Genomic DNA, 15,531 nt, shown 5'->3' on the forward strand with positions numbered 1-15,531 from the left:
CCCGTATTTTTGGAACCAGGACCAGGCGCAGAGCCCGGTGCTGGTTGATGAATTATGGGGGAACCCCTGTCATTTTTTTCCCCATATTTTGACAACCAGGACCGGCTCAAAGAGCCTGAGGCTGGTTGTGCTTAGGAGGGGGGACCCCACGCAATTTTTTTTTAAGTTTTAATACTAAACAGACCCTTTCCCATAGATAACCATGCACAGATCTCACTGATCCGTGCATGGTTATCCAAACTCGACTGGAAAAAGCAGGTCTATTTTTTTGCTGCTTTTTTTAACGAATCGAAAAAAAACAGACCCGCACTTGAGCACTCAGAGACTAACACCCAAATACGAATGAATAGTGAATGCCCGTATTGTATGAAATAACAGCCGCGTTTGACCTATGGTCTATTCATTCGTATTTCTGAACTTTGCTAATCAAACCATTACGAATAGTCCAAACACTGCCGAGATTGGTGCTTAGTGAATTCCCAGATTGGGACTTAGAAAAAAAAACACAAATCGGACAAACTTGAATTCTTAGTACATTTTGGCCAGTGTGTTTGAGTACCAGGAAGGGTGGGCTGCAGCTCATCAGTAACACTAGCACAACCTGCATCATCTATTGATGTAGGTGATGGGGCAGGTTTTTCTGTTGGAATTACTGTGCAGGGCAATGGAGGTGGTGGAACTAGTTCCCCCTACCATTACAGGTGGTGGAACTCGGTTCCACCTTGTTCTCCCCCACTTTAACCCCTGCTTCCACTATACTGTCCATAACTTGCAGAATGTGGTGACCAGATCCAGTTTCCAAAACGCTGGGAGCATTGACTGAGGACGGGAAATTATCTCATTTCGTTTTGTGTGCTTGAATGAATCCACACCTTGTACCTAATTCAGAGCTGATCGCAGCAGCAAATTTGTTAGCTAATGGGCAAAACCATGTGCACTTCAGGGGGGGCAGATATAACATGTGCAGAGAGAGTTAGATTTGGGTGGGGTGTGTTCAAACTGAAATCTAAATTGCAGTGTAAAAATAAAGCAGCCAGTATTTACCCTGCACAGAAACAAAATAACCCACCCCAATCTAACTCTCTCTGCAAATGTTATATCTGCCCCCCTGCAGTGCACATGGTTTTGCCCATTAGCTAACAAATTTGCTGCTACGATCAGATCTGAATTGGGCCCCATGTAATGACCAGAGCACCAGTCATGTGACTGGCATTGTTCTACCTCACTGAACTCATCATTGCCTACATCTTGGAACCTTACCCACCACTCCAGTAGACGTCTGCACATGATTTATCATTAAATTGTTACTGTTTAATAGTTGTATTTGCACTCAGGAAAATTCTGATGTATGTATGGCAATAACACTAATATAATTATACAATGCTATTTCATGCTTTTTACAGCTTTGGCTCTGAGCCCGAATAGTCTGTTTCTGTGTATTTCCACAGATGTTAGTGCAGATGGAACATCAAACACTCTATTATATAATGTGTATTTAAAGCAAAACTACAATGTGACATCTGCACCTAAAAATGAAGAAATGTTAAAAAGAGATGTCCAGCCGAATGTAAAATACCCCCACTATGAGGACTGCAGTGGTTGTCCTATAAATTAGTCAGTTAGATGCCATTAAATGCACCAGTGTGGGTGACTCTGGGGCAAATACACTAAGCCTTGGAGAGTGATAAAATACTGGCCAATCAGCTCCTAACTGCCGTGTTACACTGTGTTTGAAAAAGGAGTTAAGAGCTGATTGGTTCTTGGTTGGTAGTTTCTCTCTCCAATTTTCTTGATGTAAAAGGTCTAAACTAGTGTTTTTACTTACATGTTAGATCTAATACCCTTTTTAGACCAAATGAGGTGGATCGTTCTCGGGAGCCTGACACGGGTGCTTCTCGGCTGCGACCCGCGCCAGGCCCCTCGCCTCCACTGTCTCCAACCCGGCATATTGCTGGGTTGGTGACGCAGTGGGGGTGGCGCTTGGAGATCACATGATCTCCAAGCGCCGCCCGTCCACACAGAATGAAAGAGAATCGGGTCATATCGACCTGGCTTCCCGTTTGCACAGTACGGTGAGCCGGGTTGAATCTGTGTTCACTTCAACCCTGCAAGCTACCCAAGTTGGAATACCTGGTCACCCAACCTGAATTATTCCAACCGGGCTCTTTTACACCGCACAGCAACACAGGTTATGCACGTTCATGTGCAATAGCCCGTGTTCAAAGCTTGCGATGTAAAAGGGGTATAATAGTGTTTTAAAAATATTATAGTTGTCTTTTAAACTGCACACATCTCATAAATGTTATTAGTAGTTTTTCAAAGCGAAGTGTGCCATTTCATTTACATCTCATACACATCTCAAGTAACCTTGCCTAGGTGAAGGGAAAGAGTGATGGGAGAGAGTACGGTATAATGGGTCTGCATCGTAGTGACAGAGTGGCGTCATGTGTGTACACTATATGCTAGAAAAGTGTATTGTTAACAAGTGCGTAATAACTCCCATAGTGACAGGTTGAAGTGCAGAAATATCTCTCCTCACCTGTGCAACACAACAGTTATTAAGCCCAGAATAGTTTCCATGGTGTTAAATTTTCCATACAGCTTTATTAGTCTAGAGCAGGCATTCCCAACCACGGTCCTCAAGGCACACTAACAGTGCAGGTTTTAGTGATATCCAGGCTTCAGCACAGGTGACTTAATTAGTAGTTCAGTTATTTTGATTTAACCATCTGTGCTGCAGCCTGGATATCACTAAAACCTGCACTGTTGGTGTACTTTGAGGACCATGGTTGGGAATGCCTGGTTTAGTGCATAGGTTCTCAAACTCGGTCCTCAGGACCCCACGCAGTGCATGTTTTGCAGGTCTCCTCAGAACAGCGCCGTAACTAGGTGTGTGCCGAAGGGGGATTGCCCACAGCGCACACCTAGTTAAAGCGCAGATTTGCCCCAGAGCCGGCTGTCAGAAAAGGGCTCCCGCCACCCGCCGGAGATCGGCTCTGTAACGCGATCCGATCCACGGCAGTGAAATGCGTGGCACTGCCCTTCCCTCCTCACTGACAGCCCGGCCCCACCATCATGCTCTTTGCAGCTGCTGGCGCTGCAGAGCATGCTGAGTGACATCTCATCCTCCCAATGGGAGGAAGTCATGCTCCAGCCTGCGGCTCAGTGACTGGCTGAGCACGCAGGCTGGAAGGAGGAATTCCCTGGCAACGTGTGGAGTCTGTGCTGGACGGTGCTCTGTGAGTATTGATTGTGTGTGTATATGTATATGTGTGTATATATATATATATATATATATATATAGTTCCAATAGCCCGGCACTCCTCCAGTCGCACCTGCTGTGACAAATATAACTTGCTGGGGTGCCCTCCTAGACTCCAACACGTCCATATATGAAATAAATTCAAGCGGCACTCCACAGGCTTTATGTCAAAATAACAACATCCTTTTAGTAGCTCAGTTATTTTGAGGTAAACCCCCGTCTTCAGGGACAAACGTTTGTCCCTAAAGACGGGGGTTTACCTCGAAACGCCGTTGAAATAAAGGACGTTGTTATTTTGACATAAAGCCTGTGGGGTGCCGCTTGAATTTATTTTTTATATATATATATATATATATATATATATATATATATATTAGTATGTGTGTGTATATGTGTATGGGATCAGGTCAGGATCCCAGCAGTCGGAATCCCGAGACTGCTTTGAACATCTGCCGTAATGTGTAAAAAGGGGACGCTGTCTGCCGTAATGTGTAAAAAGGGGATGCTGTCTGCCGTAATGTGTAAAAAGGGGGACACTGTCTGCCGTAATGTGTAAAAAGGGGACGCTTTCTGCCGTAATGTGTAAAATGGGAACGCTGTCTGCTGTTATCTGTAAAAAAGGGGTCGCTGTCTGCCGTTATGTGTAAAAATGGGACGCTGTCTGCCGTAATGTGTAAAAAGGGGAATCTGTCTGCAGTAATGTGTAAAAAGGGTACGCTGTCTGCCGTAATGTGTAAAAAGGGGACGCTTTGTGCCGTAATGTGTAAAATGGGAATGCTGTCTGCTGTTATCTGTAAAAAAGGGGACGCTGTCTGCCGTTATGTGTAAAAAGGGGTCGCTGTCTGCCGTTATGTGTAAAAATGGGACGCTGTCTGCCGTAATGTGTAAAAAAGGGGACTCTATCTACCGTAATATGTAAAAAGGGGAATCTGTCTGCAGTAATGTGTAAAAAGGGTACGCTGTCTGCCGTAATGTGTAAAAAAGGGGACGCTGTCTGCCGTAATGTGTAAAAAAGGGGACGCTGTCTGCCGTAATGTGTAAAAAGGGGAATCTGTATACAGTAATGTGTAAAAAGGGGATGCTGTCTGCCGTAATGTGTAAAAGGTGGACGCTGTCTGCCGTAATGTGTAAAAGGTGGACGCTGTCTGCCGTAATGTGTAAAAAGGAGATTCTGTCTGCTGTAAGGTGTAAAAGGGGCTTTACTTGGTGTAGCGGAGTTACTCTGCGGCGTATTTGAATAATGGAGACTACTGTGCACCGTTATATGAATTGGTATTATTTTGTGGCCACACCCCTTCCCCATGAAGCCACGCGCCTATATTTTTGGCGCGTGCCTATGGCGCGCACTGCCCCTGTTTTTGCTTGGGGGGGCGCCGATGCCGTTTCTTGCACTCAGCGCTAAAATGTCTAGTTACAGCACTGCCTCAGAATCAGTGAGTAATTAATACACCTGTGCCATACTTGCCTACTTTTGAAAAAACATTTCAGGGAGATTGTGAAAGTAACACCTATCAGCGTGGACGTGTACTGCTACATCTTAGAGGCGTGTCATGAAAATTGCTTACATCCAAACGTAAATGAGCCCCAAAGTTAGTATACTGTATACACAATATACTGCAAGTGGCCATGAAAAACCTTATTTAAAATGCATGTAGCCATAGGGATCATTGTGCCTTATAACCAATACAGGGAAATGGCACTGATGATCCCATTTGAATGGATATATCTCTGATTTATTGTTCCCCCCAAGAATGTAACAGCTACATAATGGGGGTAAGGTACAATGAGGGAGATTGCTGGACTATTCAGGGAGTGAGGGAGATTGCTGCTATTTCAGGGAGTCTCCTGCAGAATGAGGGAGGGTAGGCAACTATGACCTGTGCCAATACAAAGGAATATAACCAGGTGCTAATACATCATCACCATATTCTGATGATCGAATTACTGGTATTAAAAATTATATACAAATAATACTGCAATTACTGTGTACTCAAGCTGCAGGAGAGAGCTTGACTTGGGGTAAATCAAGTCAAAAAGAACCGGCACTTTATAGTCTCCGGTAACACTAGAACGCTGAACTAATCCCCTCTTGCGCTATAAATAGTATGATATGGCTCAAAGTTCAATGAAAACAAATGAATAATTTCATATATTCTATATATTTTTTAATACATATAATTATATATATATATATATACACTTTACAATAAACTATTAGACCGGTCAAATAAAATCACTAACAAATATATTGCCTAGCTATAGGAGGTGGATCTTAGATAAACTCTGTGCACAGAGTATTTTTAAAAATAAAATAAAATAAAAATCAGTCCATGTATTGGAAAAAATCAATTAACCAGCTATAATTCGCACCCATGTAGTAGATAACATATTTGTACGTTGTTATATATTGGAATTCCTCAATATGTTGCCACTTAGCAAAGAAGATGGTATTGTGCAAAATGACCGCTCCACACTGGAGCCTTACGTGTAGCTTGCACCAGTAGTTGTAACACGGGAGAGTCCAATGACAAAAGAGACGGTCTCGGGCTGCGGGAACGGCGCTTCACTGGCGCCTGCTGTGCTGATTAATTACCCGACTTCCAAGCTCTATGAGTCCACGCCTCCAAGTGCCGTATGCAGACACCACAGTCACGGCTGTATTTTCCCGATCTCCGTTTAGTCCATGAATAATACCGCTGGATGCTGGTATATTGCGGGGGTGCAAATAAGCTGGTACAAGGGTCCAAATGTCTGCTTCTGACGCGTTTCGCTCCTCTTATGGGGGCTTCCTCAAAGAAAGCATGTATGTATAACTGTAACTATATTTATATTTATATTTGTACATATTATTCTGTATTATTCTTTTAGTAGAATGGTATTCAGAATTTCTTGTTATAAATTGAATGATGTCTATAAGGAGGTTGGATCAGGAGGTGGAATTAGGTAAACGTTGAAACAGGTGTTTTATATACTCATTAATGGAAACACCAATAGGAGCTAAGATCTCTCCTTTAAAAAGGGTTCTGGAGTATTTGGAGCTCATTCTTTGAGGAAGCCCCCATAAGAGGAGCGAAACGCGTCAGAAGCAGACATTTGGACCCTTGTACCAGCTTATTTGCACCCCCGCAATATACCAGCATCCAGCGGTATTATTCATGGACTAAACGGAGATCGGGAAAATACAGCCGTGACTGTGGTGTCTGCATACGGCACTTGGAGGCGTGGACTCATAGAGCTTGGAAGTCGGGTAATTAATCAGCACAGCAGGCGCCAGTGAAGCGCCGTTCCCGCAGCCCGAGACCGTCTCTTTTGTCATTGGACTCTCCCGTGTTACAACTACTGGTGCAAGCTACACGTAAGGCTCCAGTGTGGAGCGGTCATTTTGCACAATACCATCTTCTTTGCTAAGTGGCAACATATTGAGGAATTCCAATATATAACAACGTACAAATATGTTATCTACTACATGGGTGCGAATTATAGCTGGTTAATTGATTTTTTCCAATACATGGACTGATTTTTATTTTATTTTATTTTTAAAAATACTCTGTGCACAGAGTTTATCTAAGATCCACCTCCTATAGCTAGGCAATATATTTGTTAGTGATTTTATTTGACCGGTCTAATAGTTTATTGTAAAGTGTGTATATATATATATATAATTATATGTATTAAAAAATATATAGAATATATGAAATTATTCATTTGTTTTCATTGAACTTTGAGCCATATCATACTATTTATAGCACAAGAGGGGATTAGTTCAACTATGACCTGTGCACCTGCTGGGTTACTTGCAAAACATGCACTGTGTGGGGTCCTGAGGACCGAGTTTGAGAACCTGTGGTCTAGTGCATAGGTCTGCAAACTTGGTCCTCATTACCTCCACACAGTGCATGTTTTGCAGGTAACCCAGCAGGTGCACAGGTGTATTAATAACTCACAGACACATTTTAAAAGGTCTGCAGGTGGAGTTCATTATTTCACTTGTGATTCTATGAGGAGACCTGCAAAACATGCACTGTGTGGGGTCCTGAGGACCGAGTTTGAGAACCTATGGTCTAGTGCAGTAATTCTCAAACTCGGTCCTCAGGACCCCACACAGTGCATGTTTTGCAGGTAACCCAGTAGGTACACAGGTGTATTAATTACTCACTGACACATTTTAAAAGGTCCACTGATGAAGCTAATTATTTCACTTGTGATTCTGTGAGGAGACCTGCAAAACATGCACTGTGTGGGGTCCTGAGGACCGAGTTTGAGAACCTGTGGTCTAGTGCATAGGTTCTCAAACTCGGTCCTCAGGACCCCACACAGTGCATATTTTGCAGGTCTCCTCATAGAATCGCAAGTGAAATAATTAACTCCACCTGCAGACCTTTTAAGTTGTCTGTGAGTAATTAATAAAGCTGTGCACCTGCTGGGTTACCTGCAAAACATGCACTGTGTGGGGTCCTGAGGACCAAGTTTGAGAACCTGTGGTCTAGTGTGACAGAGAGGAAGTGTTCCCCCTTTAATTCAACCGGTCACCATGCAGTGATCAACTGGTTAAATCTGCTGTTTGTTTATACCTGAAATAATATGCTAGTGTTTAATGTGCTGGTGTGAAACCACCCTAATTATAGCTATCTACCTATACTTTTATTTTAATAAGTTAATAATAAGTTGGCTAAAAAACAGGGCCTCCCAAGGTCCCAAATGATTCATGTGGCAAAGATTAACAGTAACTATACCACATTCACTGATGAGTTGAGGTAACATTTACGTTTTTACAGCATGGATATGGCGCAATACTCTTAAGGAAGGACAAAAAACGATTAAAAAACGATCCTTAAAAGGGATGACCTCTTGAAATCAAAGATAGTAAAAAAAACTGTTCCCTGGAAAAACAAGCTCAGTACCTCAAGCCCGGTGATATAACATGCAACCAGAGCCTTGTGGCCAGTTGTCGCCACGAAAAAAGATTTACCGTACTTCAGAAACAAGACGCTTGACAGGTTGTACCAGGGCTAGAAATATAAGAGATGTCATTGTACATACAGACGTCACTAATTTTTAGTGATGTGCACCGGCAATTTTTCGGGTTTTGTGTTTTGGTTTTGTGTTCGGTTCCACGGCCGTGTTTTGGGTTCGAACGCATTTTGGCAAAACCTCACCGAAATTTTTTTGTCGGATTCGGGTGTGTTTTGGATTCGGGTGTTTTTTTTCAAAAAACCCTAAAAAACAGCTTAAATCATAGAATTTGGGGGTCATTTTGATCCCATAGTATTATTAACCTCAATAACCATAATTTACACTCATTTTCAGTCTATTCTGAACACCTCACACCTCACAATATTATTTTTAGTCCTAAAATTTGCACCGAGGTCGCTGGATGACTAAGCTAAGCGACCCAAGTGGCCGACACAAACACCTGGCCCATCTAGGAGTGGCACTGCAGTGTCACGCAGAATGGCCCTTCAAAAAAATACTCCCCAAACAGCACATGACGCAAAGAAAAAAAGAGGCGCAATGAGGTAGCTGTGTGACTAAGATAAGCGACCCTAGTGGCCGACACAAACACCTGGCCCATCTAGGAGTAGCACTGCAGTGTCACGCAGGATGGCCCTTCAAAAAAATACTCCCCAAACAGCACATGACGCAAAGAAAAAAAGAGGCGCAATGAGGTAGCTGTGTGACTAAGATAAGCGACCCTAGTGGCCGACACAAACACCTGGCCCATCTAGGAGTGGCACTGCAGTGTCACGCAGGATGGCCCTTCAAAAAAATACTCCCCAAACAGCACATGACGCAAAGAAAAAAAGAGGCGCAATGAGGTAGCTGTGTGACTAAGCTAAGCGACCCTAGTGGCCTACACAAACACCTGGCCCATCTAGGAGTGGCACTGCAGTGTCACGCAGGATGGCCCTTCAAAAAAATACTCCCCAAACAGCACATGACGCAAAGAAAAATGAAAGAAAAAAGATGTGCAAAATGGAATTGTCCTTGGGCCCTCCCACCCACCCTTATGTTGTATAAACAGGACATGCACACTTTAACGAACCCATCATTTCAGCGACAGGGTCTGCCACACGACTGTGACTGAAATGACTGGTTGGTTTGGGCCCCCACCAAAAAAGAAGCAATCAATCTCTCCTTGCACAAACTGGCTCTACGGAGGCAAGATGTCCACCTCATCATCATAGTCCGATTCATCACCCCTTTCACTGTGTACATCCCCCTCCTCACAGATTATTAATTCGTCCCCACTGGAATCCACCATCTCAGGTCCCCGTGTACTTTCTAGAGGCAATTGCTGCTGGTGAATGTCTCCACGGAGGAATTGATTATAATTCATTTTAATGAACATCATCTTCTCTACATTTTCTGGAAGTAACCTCGTACGCCGATTGCTGACAAGGTGAGCGGCGGCACTAAACACTCTTTCGGAGTACACACTGGAGGGAGGGCAACTTGGGTAGAATAAAGCCAGTTTCTGCAAGGGCCTCCAAATTGCCTCTTTTTCCTGCCAGTATACGTACGGACTGTCTGACGTGCCTACTTGGATGCGGTCACTCATATAATCCTCCACCATTCTTTCAATGGTGACAGAATCATATGCAGTGACAGTAGACGACATGTCAGTAATCGTTGGCAGGTCCTTCAGTCCGGACCAGATGTCAGCACTCGCTCCAGACTGCCCTGCATCACCGCCAGCGGGTGGGCTCGGAATTCTTAGCCTTTTCCTCGCACCCCCAGTTGCAGGAGAATGTGAAGGAGGAGCTGTTGACGGGTTGCGTTCCGCTTGACTTGACAATTTTCTCACCAGCAGGTCTTTGAACCTCTGCAGACTTGTGTCTGCCGGAAAGAGAGATACAACGTAGGTTTTAAATCTAGGATCGAGCACGGTGGCCACAATGTAGTGCTCTGATTTCAACAGATTGACCACCCGTGAATCCTGGTTAAGCGAATTAAGGGCTCCATCCACAAGTCCCACATGCCTAGCGAAATCGCTCTGTTTTAGCTCCTCCTTCAATGCCTCCAGCTTCTTCTGCAAAAGCCTGATGAGGGGAATGACCTGACTCAGGCTGGCAGTGTCTGAACTGACTTCACGTGTGGCAAGTTCAAAAGGTTGCAGAACCTTGCACAACGTTGAAATCATTCTCCACTGCGCTTGAGACAGGTGCATTCCACCTCCTTTGCCTATATCGTGGGCAGATGTATAGGCTTGAATGGCCTTTTGCTGCTCCTCCATCCTCTGAAGCATATAGAGGGTTGAATTCCACCTCGTTACCACCTCTTGCTTCAGATGATGGCAGGGCAGGTTCAGGTGTTTTTGGTGGTGCTCCAGTCTTCTGTACGCGGTGCCTGTACGCCGAAAGTGGCCCGCAATTCTTCTGGCCACCGACAGCATCTCTTGCACGCCCCTGTCGTTTTTTAAATAATTCTGCACCACCAAATTTAAGGTATGTGCAAAACATGGGACGTGCTGGAATTTGCCCAGATGTAATGCACGCACAATATTGCTGGCGTTGTCCGATGCCACAAATCCCCAGGAGAGTCCAATTGGGGTAAGCCATTCTGCGATGATCTTCCTCAGTTGCCGTAAGAGGTTTTCAGCTGTGTGCGTATTCTGGAAAGCGGTGATACAAAGCGTAGCCTGCCTAGGAACGAGTTGGCGTTTGCGAGATGCTGCTACTGGTGCCGCCGCTGCTGTTCTTGCAGCGGGAGGCAATACATCTACCCAGTGGGCTGTCACAGTCATGTAGTCCTGAGTCTGCCCTGCTCCACTTGTCCACATATCCGTGGTTAAGTGGACATTGGGTACAACTGTATTTTTTAGGACACTGGTGACTCTTTTTCTGACATCTGTGTACATTCTAGGTATCGCCTGCCTAGAGAAATGGAACCTAGATGGTATTTGGTACCGGGGACACAGTACCTCAATCAAGTCTATAGTTGGCTCTGAAGTAACGATGGATACCGGAACCACGTTTCTCACCGCCCAGGCTGCCAAGGCCTCAGTTATCCGCTTTGCAGCAGGATGACTGCTGTGATATTTCATCTTCCTCGCAAAGGACTGTTGGACAGTCAATTGCTTACTGGAAGTAGTACAAGTGGTCTTCCGACTTCCCCTCTGGGATGACCATCGACTCCCAGCAGCAACAACAGCAGCGCCAGCAGCAGTAGGCGTTACACTCACGGATGCATTGGAGGAATCCCAGGCAGGAGAGGACTCATCAGACTTGCCAGTGACATGGCCTGCAGGACTATTGGCTTTCCTGGGTAAGGAGGAAATTGACACTGAGGGAGTTGGTGGTGTGGTTTGCGTGAGCTTGGTTACAAGAGGAAGGGATTTACTGGTCAGTGGACTGCTTCCGCTATCGCCCAAAGTTTTTGAACTTGTCACTGACTTATGATGAATGCGCTGCAGGTGACGTATAAGGGAGGATGTTCCGAGGTGGTTAACGTCCTTACCCCTACTTATTACAGCTTGACAAAGGCAACACACGGCTTGACACCTGTTGTCCGCATTTGTGTTGAAATAATTCCACAACGAAGAGCTGATTTTTTTTGTATTTTGACCAGGCATGTCAATGGCCATATTCCTCCCACGGACAACAGGTGTCTCCCCGGGTGCCTGATTTAAACAAACCACCTCACCATCAGAATCCTCCTTGTCAATTTCCTCCCCAGCGCCAGCAACACCCATATCCTCATCCTGGTGTACTTCAACACTGACATCTTCAATTTGACTATCAGGAACTGGACTGCGGGTGCTCCTTCCAGCACTTGCAGGGGGCGTGCAAATGGTGGAAGGGGCAAGCTCTTCCCGTCCCGTGTTGGGAAGGTCAGGCATCGCAACCGACACAATTGGACTCTCCTTGGGGATTTGTGATTTCGAAGAACGCACAGTTCTTTGCTGTGCTTTTGCCAGCTTAAGTCTTTTCATTTTTCTAGCGAGAGGCTGAGTGCTTCCATCCTCATGTGAAGCTGAACCACTAGCCATGAACATAGGCCAGGGCCTCAGCCGTTCCTTGCCACTCCGTGTCGTAAATGGCATATTGGCAAGTTTACGCTTCTGCTCAGACGCTTTTAATTTTGATTTTTGGGTCATTTTACTGATCTTTTGTGTTTTGGATTTTACATGCTCTGTACTATGACATTGGGCATCAGCCTTGGCAGACGACGTTGATGGCATTTCATCGTCTCGGCCATGACTAGTGGCAGCAGCTTCAGCACGAGGTGGAAGTGGATCTTGATCTTTCCCTATTTTTTTAACCTCCACATTTTTGTTCTCCATATTTTAATGCGCACAACTAAAAGGCACCACAGGTATACAATGTAGATGGATGGATAGTATAGTATTATTACTTATGGACGACGAGTGACGACACAGAGGTAGGTACAGCTGTGGCCTACCGTACTGCTATATATATAATATATACAGAATAATAATAACGGACCTGGTGGACACTGTCAGCAGACTGCTAAACTAGTATGAAGAAAAAAAAGCCACCACAGGTATACAATGTAGATGGATGGATAGTATAGTATTATTACTTATGGACGACGAGTGACGACACAGAGGTAGGTACAGCCGTGGCCTACCGTACTGCTATATATATAATATATACAGAATAATAATAACGGACCTGGTGGACACTGTCAGCAGACTGCTAAACTAGTATGAAGAAAAAAAAGCCACCACAGGTATACAATGTAGATGGATGGATAGTATAGTATTATTACTTATGGACGACGAGTGACGACACAGAGGTAGGTACAGCCGTGGCCTACCATACTGCTATATATATAATATATACAGAATAATAATAACGGACCTGGTGGACACTGTCAGCAGACTGCTAAACTAGTATGAAGAAAAAAAAGCCACCACAGGGAAACAATGTAGATGGATGGATAGTATACTATTATTACTTATGGACGATGAGTGACGACTCAGAGGTAGGTACAGCCGTGGCCTACCGTACTGCTATATATATAATATATACAGAATAATAATAACGGACCTGGTGGACACTGTCAGCAGACTGCTAAACTAGTATGAAGAAAAAAAAGCCACCACAGGTATACAATGTAGATGGATGGATAGTATACTATTATTACTTATGGACGACGAGTGACGACACAGAGGTAGGTACAGCCGTGGCCTACCGTACTGCTATATATATAATATATACAGAATAATAATAACGGACCTGGTGGACACTGTCAGCAGACTGCTAAACTAGTATGAAGAAAAAAAAGCCACCACAGGTATACAATGTAAATGGATGGATAGTATACTATTATTACTTATGGACGACGAGTGACAACACAGAGGTAGGTACAGCCGTGGCCTACCGTACTGCTATATATATAATATATACAGAATAATAATAACGTACCTGGTGGACACTGTCAGCAGATTGCTAAACTACTAGTATAAAGAAAAAAAGCCACCACAGGAGTGTTTTTCAGGCAGACAAACGTATACTGGACTGGTGGTCACTGTCAGCAAAACTGTGCACTGTACTCCTGCTATAACTGCTCCCCAGTCCCCACAATTAGGCAGTGTGAGCAGTGCACTCAGCACAGATATATCATGCAGCACACTGAGCACAGATATGGTATGGAGCGTTTTTTTCAGGCAGAGAACGGATTAAACTGGTGGTCACACTCACTACTATCAGCAAAACCCTGCACTGTACTCCTAACAGCTGCTCCCCGTCCCCAATCCTCCCCACAATTATAACAATGTCACTTAGTCTTTTCTATTATGACTATAACGGAGAGGACGCCAGCCACGTCCTCTCCCTATCAATCTCAATGCACGTGTGAAAATGGCGGCGACGCGCGGCTGCTTATATAGAATCCGAATCTCGCGAGAATCCGACAGCGGGATGATGACGTTCGGGCGCGCCCGGTTTACCCGAGCCACACGGCTCGGACCCGTGTAAAAAGGCTGAAGTTCGGGGGTGTTCGGTTTCCGAGAAACCGAACCCGCTCATCACTACTAATTTTGCACGTGTAATACTAACTTCCTCACTAAAACATCCGGGTGTTATAAGTGCCTAGGGTGCACTACATGCTCCAACGTGATTACAGGCTCTACTTTTAAAACATCCCCATTCTAAGCGTTAATTTAACATCAAACGTGTACTTCTTCTTACATGATTTATCTAATCAGGTGTCCGTGTGGGTATATTTACGTGGAGAAAACCACAAGAACAATGAAAAAACGTATGGCTCTCCACTGTTCGGCCATTAAATGTGCAGTAGCGGGAAAAGTTCTGACCAGAAAGTGGCAAAACGTTTTGCCGACTAACACCACAGCTTGGCATCTCTTAAGATCAAACTCAGCGGCCGCATCCAGGGGGTCTGTGCGCACACATTGGCCGCAGTGCGCAGACAGGGGTCAACCAAAATTCGATGCATCCACAATTAAATTGTGGATGCATTGTGAGGCGGCGCCACACATGCTGGGCGGCCTTGCCCTGTGCTGGATGGCCCCCAGCATGTGAGGAGATGGATGCAGGTCTTGCTGCTGATGCAACGATCTGCGTCCATCTCTGAATTAGGTCCTTAGTCCATAAATGCAGATACTGGGTAGCATTTGCTTCTTTGTATACCTCACAGTAACTGGGGCATATGTATTAAGCCTGGAGAAGTGATAAAGCAGTGATAAGTGCAAGGTGATAACACACCAGCCAATCAGCTCCAATATGTAAATTGACAGTTAGGAGCTGATTGGCTGGTGCGTTATCACCTTGTACTAATCACTGCTTTATCACTTCTCCAGGCTTAATACATCTGCCCCAGTATTCAGTAACTAACCCGTACCATTGTAGATAAATAACTGACAAACATAATTAGGTTTTTGATCCCATTATGATTATTTTATTATGACTCTACTGTACTTTATACTGCACTTAGTTTATGGTAATTAGTCAGTATTTTTGTCATTATTCCTCTATTGATAGTGACAATGCTAAATTCTTTTGTCGTATAAATAACCCTAAATGAAGTCTAAGAACACTGTACGCTGTTTACTGAAGAAATACCGTAAGGGTACGCTAGTTGCGTAACGATCGCTTCAGCCGTAGGCGAGACGCTCAAGCGTCACGTTCGCTCACGGCCCAGTGATCACAGGACAGCACGTTATTGGCTATGACTAGAGTAATGATTCGCTATGGCGTAGCGGACGCTCGAGACCACGAGGAGATCACCAGCGACGCAGACGCTCACAACGCTATACCTTTTATCAATGAAATACTCAGAATACC

The 15,531-nt window shown here is 44.6% G+C and overlaps 1 protein-coding gene across 1 annotated transcript in view; it reads left to right on the forward strand.

The window, feature by feature from the left end:
- Nucleotides 1–15,531, forward strand: part of LOC134934533 (uncharacterized) — a 126,628-nt gene that overhangs the window by 65,111 nt on the left and 45,986 nt on the right. Inside the window, exon 3 of the mRNA XM_063929957.1 lies at nucleotides 1,404–1,567. Coding sequence (XP_063786027.1) covers nucleotides 1,404–1,567 — 164 coding nt within the window. The remainder of the gene's footprint in view (nucleotides 1–1,403; nucleotides 1,568–15,531) is intronic.

Source organism: Pseudophryne corroboree, chromosome 6 (genome assembly GCF_028390025.1).
Source record: "Pseudophryne corroboree isolate aPseCor3 chromosome 6, aPseCor3.hap2, whole genome shotgun sequence".
In the NCBI taxonomy this organism is placed as follows: Eukaryota; Metazoa; Chordata; class Amphibia; order Anura; family Myobatrachidae; genus Pseudophryne; species Pseudophryne corroboree.